This window comes from Pungitius pungitius, chromosome 16 (assembly GCF_949316345.1).
Source record: "Pungitius pungitius chromosome 16, fPunPun2.1, whole genome shotgun sequence".
Lineage (NCBI taxonomy): Eukaryota > Metazoa > Chordata > Actinopteri > Perciformes > Gasterosteidae > Pungitius > Pungitius pungitius.
In genome coordinates, this window is record NC_084915.1 from 9,217,895 (window position 1) to 9,238,386 (window position 20,492).

Here is a 20,492-nt window from a genome sequence, read left to right on the forward strand (position 1 = left end):
ATTAAAGTATCAACACAAACACAACGCACAATTCACTCTCCAAAAAAGTCCTGAATTCAAAATGAGTAACAATATCAATTCGAAGTGTACTTTACAAAAAAGTATTCCACTTTCATCAAGTGTCATAATACTATTATTATGATCTGGATTATTCTGTTTGGCGTGATTGATTATCAAAACAGATTAGTAGATTACATTGACAGGTAGTAGTATATCACAAACACATGTATTTCAATGCTACTGAGTAAAACAATATGCTCTTCTGAAATTTAGAGGACATATAACCCTGTACTTGTGTTTTTAGTTATGGATATTTTTTAGCAAAATACATTGGAATACATTCATTTGTGCCGGCATTTTACAGGATGATCTGCCTGTAAACTAAACCTGATCTTTAAATGGAAGGATCCCGGTTCCTGTGCTGTCCACCAGGTGTCGTACGCGAGTTACTGAGAAATTGATCTAACCATGATATGCAAGTTATATCAGAGAAGCCTCATACTCCTTCAAATGATTTCAGCTGCAATAATATAGGGACTTGTGTCATGTTCATCTACAGCTCTGCAATACTGCTGCAGCCCACTTATTATATTATATATATTATGTAAATGTTATATTCAAGATGCAGGTAATTGAAACATCCTTCAATAAAGATGAGCCTGCAGATATTTTTGTGAGATGAAAAATATTGTATTATATTGTAAGTGCACCTTTGCAATGTGGGTAAAAGTGTCAGACAAGGTCTGAATGCAGAAAGCCATCGAAGTAAGTGGGACCTCTGATCATTCGTCACACTGCTTTGGGACATGATGATAGCCCTGCTGTTTGCTGAGTTTCAAGTGGCTGCAGACAAAGTCGTGAGCTGAGACGCGCGTCCAATGAGCCGCTCCAAAGACTGCCCCCCCCCCCCCTCCAAAAGCGAGATAGAGTTTCCATAATTTTTTTACACATGACGAAAATGCATAAAGTCCGCAGAAGGCAACCGTCGACTCAGCCTACACAGGTGGAGAATGGGTCACGACTAGGAGGAGTTTGCACAGAGTGGACATTGTTTTAGAGGGCTGCGCATTGAATTATGCTCTTCATCCTGATCTGAAGCTTGCAGGTTCAATATCGTTTTCTTTTCTCTCATGGTCACTGCAGCCTTTAATGACTACAAACATCGTCATGTTTATCAGAGCAGCTTTTCTCCTCTGCTTTATGGTTTCACTCTCAAAACTTATCAGTTGCATGGAAACGGAACTTTGCTTCCCCATTCGATTGGATAACCACAAACACAGCAGGAGAGATTTTGACAACGACGTGGAAATCCTAAATGGGAAATGTGTCTTAAAAATACGAGCTTTCCAGCAGGAATTTGTGATCGAATTGCGCCAGGACTCGAATTTCATTGCGCCTTCCATTTCCAACCAAGACGAATTCTGGCTCTCCAACACCGATGTCACCGGTGACCTGAGATGGTGTTTTTACTCCGGGTACGTGCACGCTGACCCACATTCTTATGCTGCTCTGAGCCTCTGTAAGGGTTTACACGGTGCGTTTGGCTTTCAAGGCTGGGAATATTTTATCAGCCCGGTGCAAAATGACACCGCAACGGCGGAAGGTGCGCACATTATCCGGCGCAGAGCCAGCGACAACCTGAAGCTCAATTCAACCTCTAGGTGCGCAGTGGACGCCGACATAAGTCTCCAGGTTGCGCAATCGTTGGAGAAATACAAGCGTTTACAAGATGACAACAATGTGACCGAAACGTTGCTGAAGAAGATGGGGAGAGCGAAAAGGTTCGCTTCAATCCCCAGGTACGTGGAGACGCTCGTGGTGGCGGACGAGTCCATGGTGCAGTTCCACGGAGCGGACTTAAATCACTACCTCTTGACACTGATGTCAGTGGCGGCGAAGCTCTACAAACACCCCAGTATTCTCAACTCTATCAACATTGTGGTTGTGAAGATCGTGGTTATATCCGAGGAGGACAAAGGGCTCAAGGTGTCCGGAAACGCAGCCTTGACCCTGCGAAACTTTTGCACCTGGCAAAAAAAGATGAACAAAAACAACGACAAGCAGCGTGACTACTGGGACACGGCAATCCTCTTCACCAGACAGGTAAAACAAAGGGCTTCGACTGAGTTCACGCTGCAGGGTCTGAAGATCGCGAGCACGTGGTATTTTAGTAAACCGCAATTACGCACAGAAATGCGTAAATCTCTATTTCTGCTCTAAACTAATGAGGCGAGGATACAGATAACAACATTAATGTTGGAATCTAGTTCATCTGTTTTGGAAGATAATCTGTCCTGCTGAGTCGGTCAATTGGTTCAAAACACACTCAGGGACTCAGTAAATATACACACCAACAATACCATTACAGAGTTGACAATGAGGCTTGGTCAACAAGGAATTGAGAAATAGTCTCTTCATTGATCCCAAGAGGGTAGTTTTATAGACCTGGAACCCACCTCCAAAGTCTCTCTGCACTCATTAATATTTGGCAGAAGACACCAGGTCAGAGATGAAGTCATTGCTCAAATTCGCTGGTCAGTGTGTAAACCGCTGATCCATGAATTGTCAGTTCTGTGGATTCTGGGAACTTTTATCTTAGTTGGACGTTGAACAATTCAAATAAAGTTGACAGATCAATTTTTTAGATTTAGACAATTTTCAATCTGTAGTCAACGGGTCAACTTCAGATGAAAGCGTGAGAATGTAAAGGAGTGATGCGCTGAATGACCGTTGGCCAATCTCACTAACATGAGCCGACACACGATCGCAGTAGACCTCAAACAAATGCTTGTTTTGACAGCAACTTTGCCTTATTTAAGTGCCCCAGGGGACGCATTAGTCGGAAGTGTCCTGTTTCTCTCAGCATTTCCCATTCCTCCTCCAGCTGAGTTCTTTCCAGCCCTAGCCACCACCTTGCCTGGTTCTCATTAAACAGGACCCAGAAGGGAGAGATGGAGGGAGCAAAGGGGGGGAGGGGGTATAGGAGGGGGGAGGTTCCCATGTGCATGTCAGAAGAGACATCGCTCCGTGCTTGGGCCCCACCTGCTCAAGCCCAGTCTTAAATAAGTTGCACCGGGGGGGCGGTCCTGCACAGCTGCAGTCAGACGGCACTGTTGCATTTTCACAACACATTCTTCACTGTCCCACACTTCTTTTTACTGCAATAGCATGCACTTCTTGTTTAGGGCAAGGCGTTGCAAAAGATGGGACGCATTTTACATGAAAGAACTTCCGCAACTTAATATGGGGCATTACCAGGTTCTGGGATAGCACGCTTGACGTGCAGAGTTTGTGTTTGAAACTCTGCAGCCAGTTTAAATGACCCCATTCAACTGCCCTGGAACTGCCTGGAGACAGTGAGTCACACAGCTGTAATCTGCAAAATACAGCAGTAAGACCGACGTCAAGGGATCCAGTCATTGTTTGAGTGATATTGTTTGAATAGCATTTTTTTCCGCCTTATTTCAGTCCTAAATAAATATACAAGTTGCTTTTTGTGAAAAACATCATCATGTCAATCGGATGTATTTTATATCCAACCTTCTGCCCTTTTGCCCTTCAGGCCTCTAACATGCATACATAACATGTCAGTTCGCTGATGATTTCATCACAAGCGACTTACAATAATTGCATTTCAACCATAGAGATACAAACTCAGAAGAAACAAGAAAGTGCAATTCCATCAAATAAGCCAATTTACAACTTGTTATAGATAAAAGCCATTATAAGTACAATTTAAGTGCTACAAATTGTTATAGTCTGAAGCGGTGTGTCTCTAGTTTGCGGCGGAAGATGTAAAGGCTCTCTGCGATGATGTCATCGGAGAGCTCATTCCACCATTTCGGACCAATGACAGCAAAGAGTTGTGATCTTGCCGAGTGTTTTGCTCTCAGTGAGGAAGGAACCAGCAGTTTGTCAGATGCAGAGCGGAGTGTGCGGGTTGGGATGGAGGGTTTGACCGTGTCCTGGATGTAGACTGGACCCGATCCATTCACAGCATGGCGAAGGAGTGAAGTAGTGGGGGAGAATTTAGAAAGGCTGAAGACTGCATTCTGGATGAGCTGCAGAGGTCAAATGGCGGTAGCAGGGAGACCTGCCAGGAGAGATGACAAGAGCCTGAGTCAGAACCTGCGCTGCCTTCTGAGTGAGAAGGGGTCGTGTTCCCCTGATGTTGTAGAGCGTGTATCTACAGGATTGTGTTGTCGGTGTGATGTTGGGAGTCAGGGAGAGTCGGGAGTCAAGCCTCACGCCGAGGTTCCTGGCAGTCACAGTCGGCGTTAACACAGAGTTGCCAAAGTTAACAGTCAGGTCCTGGGTAAGAGAGGGAAGGAGAGAATCAGGTGGGTGTTATCAGCATAGCTGTGGTAGGAGAAACCATGCGAGCGAATGACAGAGCCGAGAGAGCCGTTGGAGAAGAGGAGGGGGCTCAGAATGCAACCCGGAGGAACTCCAGGTTCCCACACAGATCCTCTCCAAGGTACCCGGTAGGTGCGGCCGTCAAGGTAGGATGAGAGAAGGGAGCGAGCAGAGCCTGAGACACCAAGTTCCTGAGGAAATAAGGAAATACAAACCTGTTCACCTCTCTCAGACTCAATGCTCGTATTATGCTTCACACTTTAACTCAATATATCAAATAAAGCATCTGCACAAAGTCCGACTGATAATGGAACATTCTTCTGTTGATTCTTGACTTGGCGACCAGAATTAGTCAGTGGTGTTGTTTTTGTTTACCATGGCTTCCAGTGGACATTTAAGGCACGTCCATTGTTTGCTGTTAACCATCCCATAGTGTATTTTTCTGGTTTAATGAGGACCAACTCTGTGTTGTCCAGAGGCCTGTGTGGTTGTCTCTAAGCTCCATCCCCAGCATGACTGTTGTTAAAAGAATGTTGCAAGTTCACGCAGTTCATTAGATTAAACAGAATGTTTATTGCATGTGAACATCCAGTCTGACTGTAATTTCTCTGCTACGATAACTTGTATATTGTATTTAAATTGCAGAAAGCACAAGTAATCTTAAGGTAGATGACAGATGGGAGAATTAGGTCAAAGAAAAAAACAAACTCATTGACACTTCTTTGACCTTTTCTTTGGCCGTTTTTTTTTATGCTCCTAAAAGGCTCAACCGTTCAGATCTCGTCTGCACACATGTGCACATCTGGACTAGATTTGCACTAGGTAACATTTGTGTTTTGTGGTTTATTCTAGGAATGATTTGTCATTCCACTCAGGGTCTTCACTTGGCTCTGTTCTTCACGTGTGCTTCCATCGCAAAGGACAGTTGACATTAACCCGGGGCTTTGCTTTATCTCTAGTAGCTGACCTCCATTTGTTTTCTGTGTTTTTGGGGAATGCAGAGACAGAGCTGTTTAGGAGCCAGGCAGATGGGCGGATCTCTGTGGCGGTTACAGCACAAGTTGTCCTGTGATTAGAAGGTTCGGCTCCAAATGGATGCTCACTACAATTGGGTTTTTAAACCTTGTGGTGCAGAAATAGGTCATCTGGAAACTCTGCTCTGGCATGGAAATGTTGCGATTGGGGACATTTACATTACCTCATAGAAGACGGTGTGCTCTAAACACTGTTTCCCACTGAAAATACTTCAAGACTGGCTTGTGGAAAGCTTGACTTGACACTGTCGCATCTTTTCCTAATAGCTGTAATGACAAAAAGGAGGATTCCAGTTTTTTCAACCTGTTTCTGTACTTTTGGCGATCACTTCTACTAGCATTAATAACTTTGTGCTCGTCAAGGAAACTGCTGAAGGGAAGAATGTGACATCCCTAAAGAGAGGTCAGACGGTGCAAGAAACAGAAACAGAAACATCACATGACCGGACAGGTTTTAAACAAACTGTGAGGTTGAATTTATCAACTGGGATAAAAAAATGTCATAACACAAGTGTAAAAAAAATATATATATATATATGTACACACACACAGGACCTGTGTGGAGCTTCCACCTGTGACACTCTTGGCATGGCAGATGTTGGCACCATGTGCGACCCCAAGAGGAGCTGCTCTGTGATCGAAGACGACGGCCTTCCCTCAGCCTTCACCACTGCCCATGAACTCGGTGAGCCCACACGTCCATTATTCAACACTTCCTGTAGTTTGAGTGCATATGCACAATTGACAGATTAAAGAATCCGTGTAATTCATGAAATGACATCTGGCATCTTGTTTCCTCTCGACAGGACACGTGTTCAACATGCCACACGACAATGTGAGGGCGTGTGAGGACGTGTTTGGGAAGCTACAAGACAACCACATGATGTCTCCCACTCTCATTCAGATCAACCGCACCAGCCCATGGTCCCTCTGCAGTGCGGCCATCGTCACTGAATTCCTGGACAGCGGGCATGGTGAGCTTCCACGACCCCTGACCCCTGTGCTTGACTCCTAGCAGCCCCACAGCTGATTTTAAAAGGGTGTAAAGTCAAAGTCAAGACAGACACAAATCATTACAATCATTAAAGGGCCATTTCACAGATTTGACACATAAAGTCTGTTGACATGTTTCGGACAGCACTACTGCATGTGTGAAAATGATTGTATATAGTATTTGTAGCTCCAGAGGGAACTGTGTGAGGACTAATACTGTATATTGTCTCAAGAAATGTATGAAGATGGTTTTCACAGCGTTGGTTTTGGTTGAAGGCTACAAGTTTAAAAAAATAAAGAGGTTGAATATAATAGTAGCCTGCTCCTTTTCTCTGCTCGAGACTGGCAGAATAAGAGACCAGTGATCGAGTTGCATTGTGCAACAATGCAACAATGCCATAGTAGAGCCATGCGAAATTGATGAAGCACTCATTTAAGAGACAGCAACCGTGCTTAACAAACAAAATCATTGCATTATTCACATAATCAGACCTTTTTCTGTCTAACCCTAAACACGTATAAGACCATGCTTGTAGAAAAGTCGAGCAAAGCCAGAGAGACGTTCATTGGGTTGGAAGCAGAAGGTTTGCCAAGCAGGCCAGACCACAGGACTTTGCCTCGGAGCAACGCTAAACGTTTATTTTAAAACAGCCCCCACATCTGTCCCAAATTAGAGAGCTTGTTCTGGGGAGAGTCGCCACCGTGGTTTGGACAGAGCGGTGTATCTGCCCTGGGTTTCCCATGCAAGTTTCTACCCAAAACACACCCGTACTTCTCTCTGGGTCCAGAGATGATCCAAGAACACAAGAATCCGAAATGTTCAGAGCAAAGACCATTTTGGATTTGACAGGGAATCATTTCTATCCAACAATCTTGTAACTTGGTTTCTCCTGGCCATCTGTGATAAATCTAGACTCCAAGCGTTTTCATGCAGTGCTGCACCCAAAATTATTTGTAACCTGTTCATTTCTACACACACACACACACACACACACACACACACACACACACACACACACACACACACACACACACACACAATACCAGCTATTGTTTTGTGACTGCTCTTTGGAGGTAGAGTAGGGAGGAAGAGGTGCGGTTCAGCTAGTTCAGTGTAGAGTGACTTGTGTGTATAAGATTGTTCTATGCGTCAATCAGTGTTTCTTCTGCCCAATTCGCATGGGACATGGGACTTAACACATTTTCAAACAGTCACGGCTCACTCACTCACTGACTTATTATCTGTTATGAATAATAATAAACATTTCAAAACTAGTGAACAAAGTTTTTCCCCAGTGCAAAAGCTTGTTTTGGAAGTGTAAATCCCCCATGACGGTGTGATAAAAACCTCCTTGTGGAAACCTTCTCGTCCAGTGACGTTGATCTTTCATGTTTCCAACCACCTGCTCATCAAATTCATATTATTAGTCTTCTCTTGGAAAGGTTTCTGTTTGCCGATAGTGGCGCTTGGGGTAGTGTAGTGGGCCGCGAGCCGCAAGGTTGGTGGCACAAATGCCGGCTGCCCTATGTGCCGTGTTGAAGTGTCCCCCTGATTGCCCCCCAGGCAAAATGTAAATGCATGGGTTATAATGCAATGTAAGTCGCTTTGGATAAAAGCGTCAGCTAAAATGACCTGTAATGTTTGCTATTTGTTGTAAATGGAGTCACTTGACCTTTGAGCTGCTTGCTGCCCTCATGCCATTTTGATTTAAATGTAACATTTTTAAACCACATCAAAAGATTACCATTATAAAACATGAGAGGATGAGCGTTGGAGTTTTTAGGAAGTGGTTAAGTTTGGGCCGGGGGCCACTCATGCGTGTGTGTGGTATGTGGCACACGCTGCATTAGGCTGTAGTTTCACTACAGTAGAGGCAGTGAGTAGAGCAATAGAGTCTACTCACTGCCTCCAACCCACAATCCCATCCACACACACACACACACACACACACACACACACACACACACACACACACACACACACACACACACACAAACACACTTAATGAAAAGTTAAGTGGAAATACTGATGAAGTGAAATGTTGGCTCTTACTTGAATAAATGGGTTTTAAGACAGGCGATGAAACCCCAGAGAAGAGTCTCTTGATCACGGAGTCTCCCTCTTCTAGGGGAATGTCTGCTCGACCACCCTCAGAAACCGTTGTTCCTCCCTGACGAGATGCCGGGAACGTCCTACATCCTCGACCGTCAGTGTGAGCTGGCGTTCGGCGAAGGCTCCAAGCCCTGTCCCTTCATGCAGCCACCGTGTGGCCGTCTGTGGTGCACAGGAAAATCCAACGGCAATTTGGTGTGCATGACTCGTCACTTCCCCTGGGCAGACGGGACACACTGTGGGGACAATCAGGTCTGCAACCAAGGGGTCTGTTCCAACAAACAGGTCCGACATGTGAAGGTAAGGACGACATAAAGAGATGCATGTGTACCTTTTGAAGCCATCTCCTCTCCTGCAATACGCCACCACTTTGTGTATTTCCAGGTGGACGGCCGGTGGGGGAGGTGGGGTCCGTTCGGTTCCTGCTCACGCACATGTGGGGGCGGCGTCCAACTCTCTAAAAGAGAGTGTAGCAACCCAGTTCCGTCAAATGGGGGTAAATACTGCCAAGGGGTGAGGGTCAAATACCGCTCCTGCAGTCCCAACCAGTGCACTGAAACAGGTACGAGGCTCTTAGCAGGTCACCAATGTCTAAAGGGCATTTTTCCATGTGTTCCCCCCTCTTACCTCTCATCCTCCCCTCTGCATAGGTAAGACTTTTCGCGAGGAGCAGTGTGCCAGCACTGGACGGAGTTTCAATAGTAACCGCATCGACCCCTCCGTGGTCTGGGTACCCAAGTACTCTGGAGTGTCCACCCATGACAGATGTAAACTCATCTGCAGAGCTAACGGCACTGGCTACTTCTACGTCCTGGCACCCAAGGTAAACATTATTTTCTGCTTTGTCTGAATACATTTCAGAACAATATGATCGGTGGTTGGACAAAAGTCTGCATGGATTACTGTTTGAGATATGAGGTCATGGTAGACGAGCGAGAATAAACGCTCCGCTGCCGCCGTTGTAAGTGCAAAGAACGAAGGTAGGAATGAAGGAGAAAAGGAGGACAATTCTTTCAGATAGCAGGGTGAAGAGTGAGCTTTAGCAGCAGCGAGGCAGAGTTCACACTTACCGGTCCATCAAACCGGCTCACGGAGAGTAGATAACAGTGCTCGGGGGACACGCAGCTCTAAAACACAGAGCAGCTGGATTATTTTAACCATTTAGTTGCAATTTTGAACCAAAAATGAGTGTACACTATACTTTCTGTGGACAGTTCAATTTAAAGTCGGACACATTTTAGGATGAGAAGATGTCAGAGTCAACCTCAATGAAGAGAATTTAATGCAGTTGCAAATATTTGCAAACAGACTAGCAGTTAGGCTGACACATTCACACTCGGATGCACAATATTATATAGCATGTACCCCATGTGGTCACTGTAAAATAAATGTATTTAATAAAACATAATTGAAATGTTTATTTTGTCTGCTTTCCTATCTGCCTAATTTAGGAAATGGGCCAGTAAATAAATAGAGAACTATTTTTGCATTTTAATAAAATGGAATGACAATACAAAGCAAAGCAAAATGTAAAAGGAAGGTTCTCTGGAGAGTAAAGATCCGTTTAAAAATTTGCGTTTGAGTTCTGTACTTTATAGTTTTATGACAAGCTAACCTTTTAGTGTCTTTGTACAAACAAGGTTGTGGATGGGACTCCATGCTCCCCTGACTCCACAGGAGTGTGTGTCCAAGGGAAGTGCATCAAAGCTGGGTGTGATGGAAAAATTGGCTCCACCAAGAAGTTTGATAAGTGTGGAATCTGCGGAGGAGATAGCAAGAGCTGCAAAAAGGTGTCGGGACTCTTTACAAAGCCTGAGTGAGTAAAATCCACACCGTCACGGAATATTGCTAACGTCATTCTTTTTTCCCCCCCTAATTTAAGCACGATCCACTTCACTATGTACAGCCCTCATTGACTGCAACATGTTTTGGCATGCAGGCACGGCTACAACTTCGTGGTCATGTTACCACTGGGCGCAGCCAACATAGACATCCGCCAGCGGGGCTACAAGGGAATGAGGAGTGACGACAACTATTTGGCGGTTAAAAACAGCGAGGGCCACTACCTGCTCAATGGGAACTACGTTGTGTCAGCTGGAGAGAGGGACATCTTTATAAAGAAAAGTCTGCTGCGCTACAGCGGCACAGCCGGCCTCGCCGAGACCCTGCAGGCTGTCAAGCCCCTGGGAGAATCCCTGACTGTAGAGGTTCTGTGTGCAGGCAAGATGACGCCGCCTCGCATCCGCTACTCCTTCTACCTCGCCCGTCAGGCCAAGGAGGACAAATCTCAGAAGAAGGAGGTGCGTGTCAATTCCCATAACAGTGTTTTGTCTGAGGATAGCGCCATGGAGAATGGGGTCGACACCCTGAAGAAGTCTTACAGCAAGGAGGACCTGGGTCTCGGGAAATGGATATCCACAGGTTGGGATCAGTGCTCAGTGAGCTGCGGCGTCGGGTTCCAGAGGAGGATGGTGCAGTGTCTGAGTGCAGATGAGAAGCCATGGATGGACTGTGATCCTTCTCAAAGACCCCCAGCCACCAGGGTTTGCGGAGACCCCTGTCCGGATTGGCATATTGGGCAGTGGTCACCTTGCTCCAGAACCTGTGGGAAGGGCTTCAAGAGACGACCGTTGGACTGCAAGACCCAAACTGGGCATCTGCTCCCAAGGAACCACTGCGCAGGCTTACGCAAGCCACAGGAGCTGGACTTCTGTAACCGAATGGCTTGCTAATGACTAAAACGTACAAACTAGAAATTGTTGGAATGTTTTAAAAATGGCTCGATCAAATCCAGCTGCCAGCATCATACAAACCGTACCTGTCGGGTGCACATTTTTCCACCTGCAGGAGAGAGTAAGGATAAAGGCTGAAAGATTTTCTATTTCACTGCCCTCCCTCTGGGTGCAAAGAACATTGTCCAGGTCTACTTCTTATGCTGAAATACCATGATAGAAAGGTCAAATTAAGTATAGTGGAATCCTTTGTACTGCAAGCAGATACAGAATTCCCATTTGCAAGCAGTCAACTGAATATACCTTATGAGTATCCATTTTATTTCATGTTTTAACTGTTCAGATATCAAACGTTTTAGTTGAGTCTTTCAAAAAGATAAATTATTCCTTCTGGTTTTCCAAACAGTTACTCCAATATACTCAGATTTACCTCCATAACTTCTTCCAACTGGAGTAATATGTAATGCTAGCATGATTAACAGTGCAATCTTCATCTGCCATTATAGGTGTTTCTCTCTGTTTAGAAAGTTTCTAAAAATTAATTTCTAAAAATTAATTGAGAAAAGAAACAGATCCCCTAATTTCCCTTACTTTCTGTTCTGCTTTTGCTGTCTTTATAAAAAGCATTACTCATTTAAAACTGGGAAGCTGATAACATTTTCTGCACACCTCAATCAGCTGCAATCATGGAAACAGTTTGAACTACAAACTGAAGTCACATTGATGGTTTTCATAACAGATCGGACAAAACAAAGCAGGACAGGAGACAATGAGCAGTGAGGGATTGCATCAGGCTGCACTCAACATAACGCTGCTTATTGGAAATAAGGGCTATAATATAGGGCTTATCTTGTCTCACTGATATAGCCAAAGACCCGCCCCCTGTGCTCAGCGTGTTTGACTGCTTCCTTCATTCATCATTCAACCACAACAGTTGTCTTCTCAGTTCATACTGTTCAGCCATACCGAGTCACGCTTGTCTGGCACGGTTACCACTGTAATTTATTATCAATGAGCTGATAAAGCGGAGAGGGGAAGAAAAACTGGCAAGCCCTGGGTTTTGCTGTACAGAATTCGTGTTTTCATGGGTCGCCCTGTTCATGTCCCCGAAGCCGGAGCCGAGATGTTCTTTCTACAGACTTGCTTAAATCCTGTAATCCATTATATTCTTGTTTTGTTCCTTTATGGGGCCACAATGTCCTGTCCACCCTCCAACTAAGGGATGGATCCTGCATTAGTTGAATTATCATTTTTATTTTGTATCAGCTTTTGCATGTTGTACAGTAAAATCAAACCATGACCCGTGGGCTGTATTGTATACTATGTATATATTTATTCAGCTCTGTGCAAAAAAAATGTAAATACTTTTAAAATACTTTTTTTACACAGGCATTTGTAATTGTCTTTGACTTCAGTGTATTTATTCCAAAATAAAGCCATCCATGTATAGTTACAACTAATACTCAATTTTTCTTTCCCATGCAATTAGTCAATTGACTGGAATATTAAAGATGGGGAATCCATGCATGGGTTTAGCCGTTCATTCGCACCTTTGAGAAGATGGTGAGCCAGTCCAAAAGGGAAAGAAGCCATTGCAGCACACTACCGGTGTTAAACATTTTACTTTCCGGATTAGGCCATGACGTTGTTCTCGCGCGGTTAAGAGACAGGGAATCCATGGGACAAAAACGGCTTTTTAAATGAACTGTGCAAATTTAGCAACAAAGCTAAGGTAACAACCCTATCGGGCTTGCCAAGCGACTGCATTTACAGCATTTCATTTTTGTTGAATGAGATTGTTTTCCAAAGTTCCCAACCAAGATATCAGCTTTTGCACAGCAAAATCCTTAAAGTCTGAATCCTTAAAATCAAAGATTTCTGAGGCTTCTTAGTATCTGTGAGCCACATTTGTCCATAAGCTTTACACCAGAAAGTTTGAGGTGAGGCTAAATGCACTAAAAGGCATTTTCCGGATGAAGTAATTCATAGTAAATGCATAATACTGCCAGAGGGAGAATGATTACGGAACCCATGCTGAGTAAACCTGCAGCGAGGGTCGGCATTAAATATAAAGAGAAGAAAGAGAGGAAGCAGATGTGGTGCGGACTATGATACATGCGTCAGGACATGTGCTTCCTCTCTGTGAGACATCCAAGCTAATCACCAGCTCTCGCATGTGCAGCCACACTATAAGGCACTTCCTTGGGGCAGTTCACCGTAGCCTTTTGATTCTACTTTCCGTGCATTCGTCTCACAACGAACATTTATAGAAATGCAACTGTTGATGCTTTCCATTGGTTGACGTGGATTCATTTTCCTTGTCTGTGTCAAAAGCCAGCCCGAGAATGCAGCAGTGTGCGAGAAGGTGGAAAATGTGAATTGTGCGATTCTGGGACAATGACTTCTCTATGTCTAGAGACTTCTAGAGTCTAGCATGGGAGGTCTTATGTTCAATATTTTTAAAACTCAAAAGGGTTGAGTATTCTGACCTTCAGAAGAGCAAATAGAGGAAAACCTGGATGTGAAGCATTTTTCAATTCACCTCCTAGCCTCCTACCTTTGTTCACAGTCAAAGCTAGTTGGAAGTTTGATGGCTTTAATTGAACAACATTCCTTATCAAAAAGAAGGTTTGGCCTCAACCGCATCCCCCCCGAGTGAAGCATTTGAATTGGTAACTAATATCTTAGATTAGGAGACACATATTTTATTTGAAATTAAAGAATAACTGCACACTTGTATGTTTTAAAGATTTAAACCAAATTATATGACAGGACATAAACACACACATGATATTTCTTAGTTGGGCCTCAAGCCCAAGTTGATCCTGGTTTCTTTTCCTGTGAACTCTGCTTTTTGAGTAACACATGAAGTTCAGTGAGGCAGTTGCACTGCTCAGGACCCAAGGACACACATTGTTGAGTGTAAAGTTGTTTGTGTGAATATACATCCTACCACAGGCCAAGCAATGATGTGGGCCCCTCCTGAGCCAACATCATTTTAATGAGCACTTCATTGATTAAAATGAAGTGCTTGTAAAAACAATCACCATTTGTTTTTGCCTGGAGGAGCCAGGGTGAGAACTACTCTAACCATTGAAGCAGATGACTCTTCCCAATTTCAGTAAATAATATGTCCAACTTCTTTCACCACGGCTTTACGTTAAGCCACAATCCTGACTAGTTGGGTCTTTGCATTTCCTGTTTTTAAAGAAATTACAAGTAAATCTGCATTCTTGTGGAGGGTTTAGCCCTTATTACCAAAACTATTCTAAACTGGATGAGACTTTAGAGGTTCTGTAAGTAATTAGGGTGAGAAGCCCAGTGACAAATGTTCTATGTGGCGTCTTCTGTCTGATCAGCAACATATTTTTGCTTTGGTAGCTATTGCTGAGTCAGATGGACTGCACACCACAGACCATTTTACAGATACCCACTCTCAAAGAACTGCTTTGTACAGAGTCCCTGGGACTCTGAGTGGGCACATGGAAATGCCCAATAAGCAATCTCATTAACACACATTTCTGAAGAGGTCTGCAAAACAATAGTGATGATGGATCCACATCGCTGTCCAAGGTAAACTACACAAATGATTCATCTTAGTTTGGCCGAGGTAAACTGCACGCCACTTCTTTTGACACATTCTGTCCGTTGTGCAGATGGGGCTTGACAACTAAACCGTATCATCAAGTCGGGAGCGATTATGTGAGCACAACATAATTGGCTCTTCGGCTGCTCTGTTGAAGTATCTACCGAAAAATGCTACATTGACGGAAAGTGGAGAGGATTCTTGTGTGTACACTAAAACGAGGCTAGCATTGGCTAACGGAGCCACGCACAAACACAGGAAACTGAAACAGCTGGCTAACGGCTCTGCCCAAAGGTTATTTATGCATAGGGAGAGCTGCCACGAGGGAATTACGCTTGTCAATTTGAAATGCTGCCCTTTAGGCCTTGTATTTGTTTTGCATTTATTCTTTTTTTTATACTATATTTGTTTCCATCCAGTTTCAACAAAGAAAACACAAATATTGTCTTTGGTCCTTTGTTGAGCAAAGCAGTAAGAGGCTGACTTGTGAGTCAACTGTTTAGAAGTCAGCAATAAGCTGACACATTATGGCAATTTGAGGTTTTAACATTGAATTTTTACCAATGAAACAAACAAGATATAACTTGATAATTGGTTTTGGCTTCAGAGATGCTGGATTTATCTATCTTTGGACAGAGAGAGGCCGGTAGCTTCATATGTAGAGTACAGATATAAAAGTGTAGCATAGTTTACAGCATTTTCTATTTAACTCTGGTAAAAAAAAAAAAAATTCCAACTCTAAAAAGTCTTAATATGGTGTCCCCTTACTTGGTGCTTCCTGCTGACAGTACATGGATACACCGGCCATGTAAACCTGGAAGGAGAGCTTTCATCTGGTAGACATCTGGTACAGACCTACACCAGTCGGCTCTGTTGACTCAGCGATTGCAGCGCATCGTCTCACCCATAAGCCCCAAAAAGATGGTGTGGTTACATGTCACCGAGACACTCGCCTCTCACCATGTGTGAGGATAAATGGGACAAAGATGGTAACTTCATTTTAAAATAATCAGCTAAACTTTTCTTCCTCAGGGATCCAATCTGAATGTGTGGTTTTAAATGGTTTCATGAAGAAAAGTATTCCTAAGAAAGGACAGAAATCAGTCAGCTGCAGGGAGTATGTTGGATATCTCCAAAGACAAAGCCCTGACCTCAGCGGGAGGACAAGGTCTTTGAGGACATTTCTCTGGCCTGAGCTTAAAATTTACTAGTAATTACCACAATGACCACATTCCTAAATCAAGCATTTAGAGTCTGAATGCAGCTCTTTGATAGCTACGCAATGCAGACATTTCAGCCTTTATCCATGATGTTCATGAGAAAAGGTCGGTATGAGTACGGACACGACAGAAAACAACAGCCTTTGTGGAATGGACCTGTTCCTCTTTGATGTTATACCTGGCATTATGAAGACAGAGCTACTGCAATTTTAAATTAAAAAACACAGTTTCACCGAACCATCTCTCATATGAATTTGTACACTAATAGTTAAAATCCACAATCTGTAAAACACCTCCACAAAGAATCATCCAAAAGCACCACTTTAAATCTGTAGCTCACCAGAGACGTGTTCATCCGTTTCTCAGGGACAAATCATTCAGCTGGAGAAATTAACGAAGCAGACAGACTTGGACTTGAAACTAGTCCATTCAAATGTGTTTATTTTAGTTGGAAGGTATGTGTAATATTCTCAGTTCCTGTTCTGTCTCACTGTCTTCATTATCATCTTAATCACTGATATTCTTCTGAACAAAGTTACATTACAGTAACATTTTCAGAGGCATGGAGAGGTTTAAAAATTAAGTCATTCACTAGAAAGGGTGCAGAGATTAAAGAAAAGTCTGAAAGGAATGAACATAATTGATGTTTCTTTTCTGCTTCCTGTCCCGTTAATCATCCCATGGGTTGCGACCCATAGGTCTGTAACCCATGTTTTAGAGTGAAGACCTGTTTTATCTGCTACAATTTTCTCCCTCGCTGTGATAATGCTTGAATTTATGCTGCAACTTCCATCACCGGTTGTCCATATGAAGCCCTTCAAAAAACATTTCTGTAGAGAATTGCGCCACATCCGAATTTTGATTCTGTTTTGTTAACTTGTTATAGTGAACATCAACGTGTGTGTGTGTGTGTGAGATGATAGATGGGTTCAGTTTAGTCACATCTGTTCAACCCAAGGGTGGAATGTACATTCTAGTGTTCAAGTGAAATGTTGTTGATATTCAGACGAGCAAAACTAGAGAGCATGATTGGTCCGTATGCCTCGGTGCGTTTTCTGTTGTTGAAACACTACGGTCATGTGACGCCGCCAGCTGAACATCAGTGCAGCTGCACGATAAATCATTAAATGTTCCATTTGAGTTGCTCATCTAAGGACAAACCATCAGGCTTTATATTGAATTTAGTATAATCAAGAGGGTTTTTTTAGGTCCCAGAATGAAGAGAGAGATTAAGTAGAACCACGTGTGTCTTTATGAGAGGGGGATATGGTAAGTACCCAAAAGAGGGAGGCTTGTTTTGGAGATCTGACATTTATTCTCACACAATAATTTGGATCACAAAGACAAACGCAGGCAAATGATTAATCATGGAGCTGTGATCAAAGTCAAAGTGTATACAGAATACTAGAAGAGCAGAACGGGGTGGCTGCTTGGAACTCATAATCTTACTCATGAATATTTTGGGTGGTCTGGCTGCTACAGATCCTTTGTTTAAGCTGAACTCGGAGCAGGCTCGACATATCTATAACATGCTCGGGGAAAGTCCAGCGGTGAGAGGCCAGAAAATGACGGAGAGTTACCCTTTGGCGAAGAAAATGCAATCTGTAATTCATCAGCAGAATAAAAGTATTACATGTTCATAAGGTATTCTACTTGAGGTTTCATCTGCAACAATTTAGAGGAAACTCTCTCCTTCCTTGGGTTTCTGGCTCGCTGTGCCTCCTGCTTGGAACAGGGAATGCTAATTATGCTAGCGAGCCACTTTTGGGAAACAAAACTGCAAGTTTTTTGTATAAAGTGACAGTCGTTCCTGGCGAAGACAAATAATCTGCTGAATTTCAAAACGTCACGTCATGCCTTTCACCTTGGCCCAGTGGACAAGTAAAGTCCTGCCGGCTGCATATCTGTATGCAAAGTGTGTTTGGAGTTATGCCACATTCATTTGGCCCCGCCGGTCCCCAAAGACTTCTGAGCATTTTGCAGGGGGAGGATTAATTTGTGACGCTCTAAATCTATAAGACTGAGTCTTTAGAAGTAAAGAGGCCATTTTATTCAACTACATCTGCTCCGAAGCACAACGACAATGTGAAAAAGACAGTACAGCTTTATTAAAGTTAATGACTTTAAGTCTGTAATCTATAAATGAGCAGTTGATAGCGAATATCATAAGTCATGATTTATGAATAAGAGCAATCAAGGCTGGTTTACAATTGATCCAAACCTGATGTGGACAAAACAACTTAAAACATGCCTAAAAATGCACAAGGTCATAAGCTGTGGAAATGAGTGGATAATGTATTAATGTCAGTAAGTGCAGATGCAAAGTCACGTTCTGCTGACTGAGCAATATGCATATTGATGCATCGGAAAAAAAGGTTTTGTTCACTTCAGATATGTCAAACAAAATGAATTAATTATCTTTAACATCGTGAATCAAGCTTGAGATTCAGGTCAACATTTTCGGGTCAACGCGACATGCAGCTGTTCTGGCCAGAACCCAGTGAAAACAAAGCAATAAAGAAAACAGAGAGCAACTGGACATGTTTTTCTAACAGAACAATATATAAGACCCCTCCTCTTGGCTTTTCAATGGCTGGATCAGGTAAACTGCATACTACATATCAGAAAAGCTGCAAAGCAAAGTCATTAATCGTGGTAGAGGATGAATAGAAATTGTCGCAGCAGCTTTCTCTCATGTCCTGCCAACGTGTATGGCAAGCATCCTCTTGTTTCCAATCTCCTCCTTCATGCTGTGCTGTTTCTTTAGCAAGCTTCAGTCACACCAAAAATTAAATCAATAGGAAAAAGCAACTTCTCTGTATAGAGTCTACCACACCAAGGGTATTAAGATGTGGAAATACTTTTCACCAGATCTTTTTTCTACAGCTGCAAATGTGCAATGACTTCTGGGGTGTAAACCAGACAACACACTTGATAGATTATTTTCAGGTGCATCACTGTTTTTTTTGGTGCTTTAGTCTGATTCCTCAAACCTGCTCAAACCTCATAATTCACCAGCTGTGAAACTCAAAGATCGAGTAATGACTGATATTTATGGAGGACAAAAAATGACTTAAGTATAAATAAATGTATAAATAAATGCGTAAATACACATATAAATAAATAAATGCTTAAATAAACGGATAACATTAGTGTATTGATATAAGTTTACACCTAAACAAAACATAAGGCTGTTGTTCAAGGTGCCAACCTACTAACGTTGTACTAAACTGTTAGATCACCTCCGCGGCCACATGACGTCACACCTTAAATCCGTACGGATGTCAAGTATACTGGCCCCGACCACATTTGACACGTTTATAAAGCGGCTCATTTCGCCAAAAATTGATCCAAAGCAGATTCATTTCTTAAAAACAACCCCGGAAATATCATTGAATATACACAATATTGAATTAACCCAAACTATTTTTATTTTAAAGATTTGTACATTATACATACATTTAGTACAGTATACACTATTTATATGCATTTATATGTATTTACATGCCTCACACGCCTCCTGGAGGTTCCCCAGTCTGTCGCTAGGTTGAACCGACGTATGAAATGTTTCAGAATTTCATCATCCGTGGCAGTGATTGTTCGTTCTGACAACATCTGTAATCATAGAAACAGATCATACATGAATCCTTAGTACAGTTAAGCAGTCTAAAATCTGGATAATTTTTTTTAAAGAAGACTGGGTGACTTCAAATTGTTTTCATTCATTAAAAAACGACAGTCAAGCTTCTGTTAGTTTGCAAAAAAAAAGTAATACTGCATTCACTCTAGCACCGCTCGCAGTCTAAAGCCGTCATCATGCCCCTAGGGTATATGGGTAATTAGTCAAGCGAAACCTTACAAGGTTGGGAGAACCCCAACTGGAACAGGTAACTCTCCAAACTCATTGTCCTATGGGTTAGTGGACATCACAACAGTTAAACTTACGCAGGAGCAGTGTCTTGGAGACCATTTGGCTGAATGCTTTTTTCCCATTTACTCCATTCCAGTTAATGGCCTGGCCATCGTCATCGTAACCCGTCAAGTAACCCGTTTGATATCATGTCCTCCTATGTTAGCCAGGCAGGAAATCTAAAAGACAAAAATGCATTATGTAATACTGTTATCTACTGTTAATTACATATAATAGTAATGATGCTTAAAAGCAATTTCACCACACTCTTCTTTAGTGAAAGATTAGCGGGAGCTTTGCCTCAAACAGATCAACTTACTCCAAAGATATGGGGGAGAAATGAACATGACCTGGTGGCACAATGAGAGAGCGGTAACTGAGGTCTGAACAAAAACAATGTATTAAAACCATATGGAAAGATTCTGTTTTCCTCTTCTAACGTCAGCCCGTGTGAGCATATTTGCAGATGGCCCGACGAGGCCGACTGCTCCAGAAGACGACAGTGCCCTTGTGTTAAAAATGTAGGTGTCACGGTTTGGCTCTGCTTC

The 20,492-nt window shown here is 42.9% G+C and overlaps 1 protein-coding gene across 1 annotated transcript; it reads left to right on the forward strand.

The window, feature by feature from the left end:
* Nucleotides 1-973: 973 nt before the first annotated feature.
* Nucleotides 974-12,667, forward strand: adamts15a (ADAM metallopeptidase with thrombospondin type 1 motif, 15a). The gene is made up of 8 exons (XM_037468153.2): nucleotides 974-2,103; nucleotides 5,943-6,075; nucleotides 6,197-6,364; nucleotides 8,513-8,796; nucleotides 8,881-9,058; nucleotides 9,147-9,319; nucleotides 10,137-10,312; nucleotides 10,436-12,667. The coding sequence occupies exons 1-8, from the start codon at nucleotides 1,150-1,152 to the stop codon at nucleotides 11,226-11,228; spliced, it is 2,859 nt and encodes a 952-aa protein (XP_037324050.2). The 5' UTR covers nucleotides 974-1,149; the 3' UTR covers nucleotides 11,229-12,667.
* Nucleotides 12,668-20,492: the final 7,825 nt, after the last annotated feature.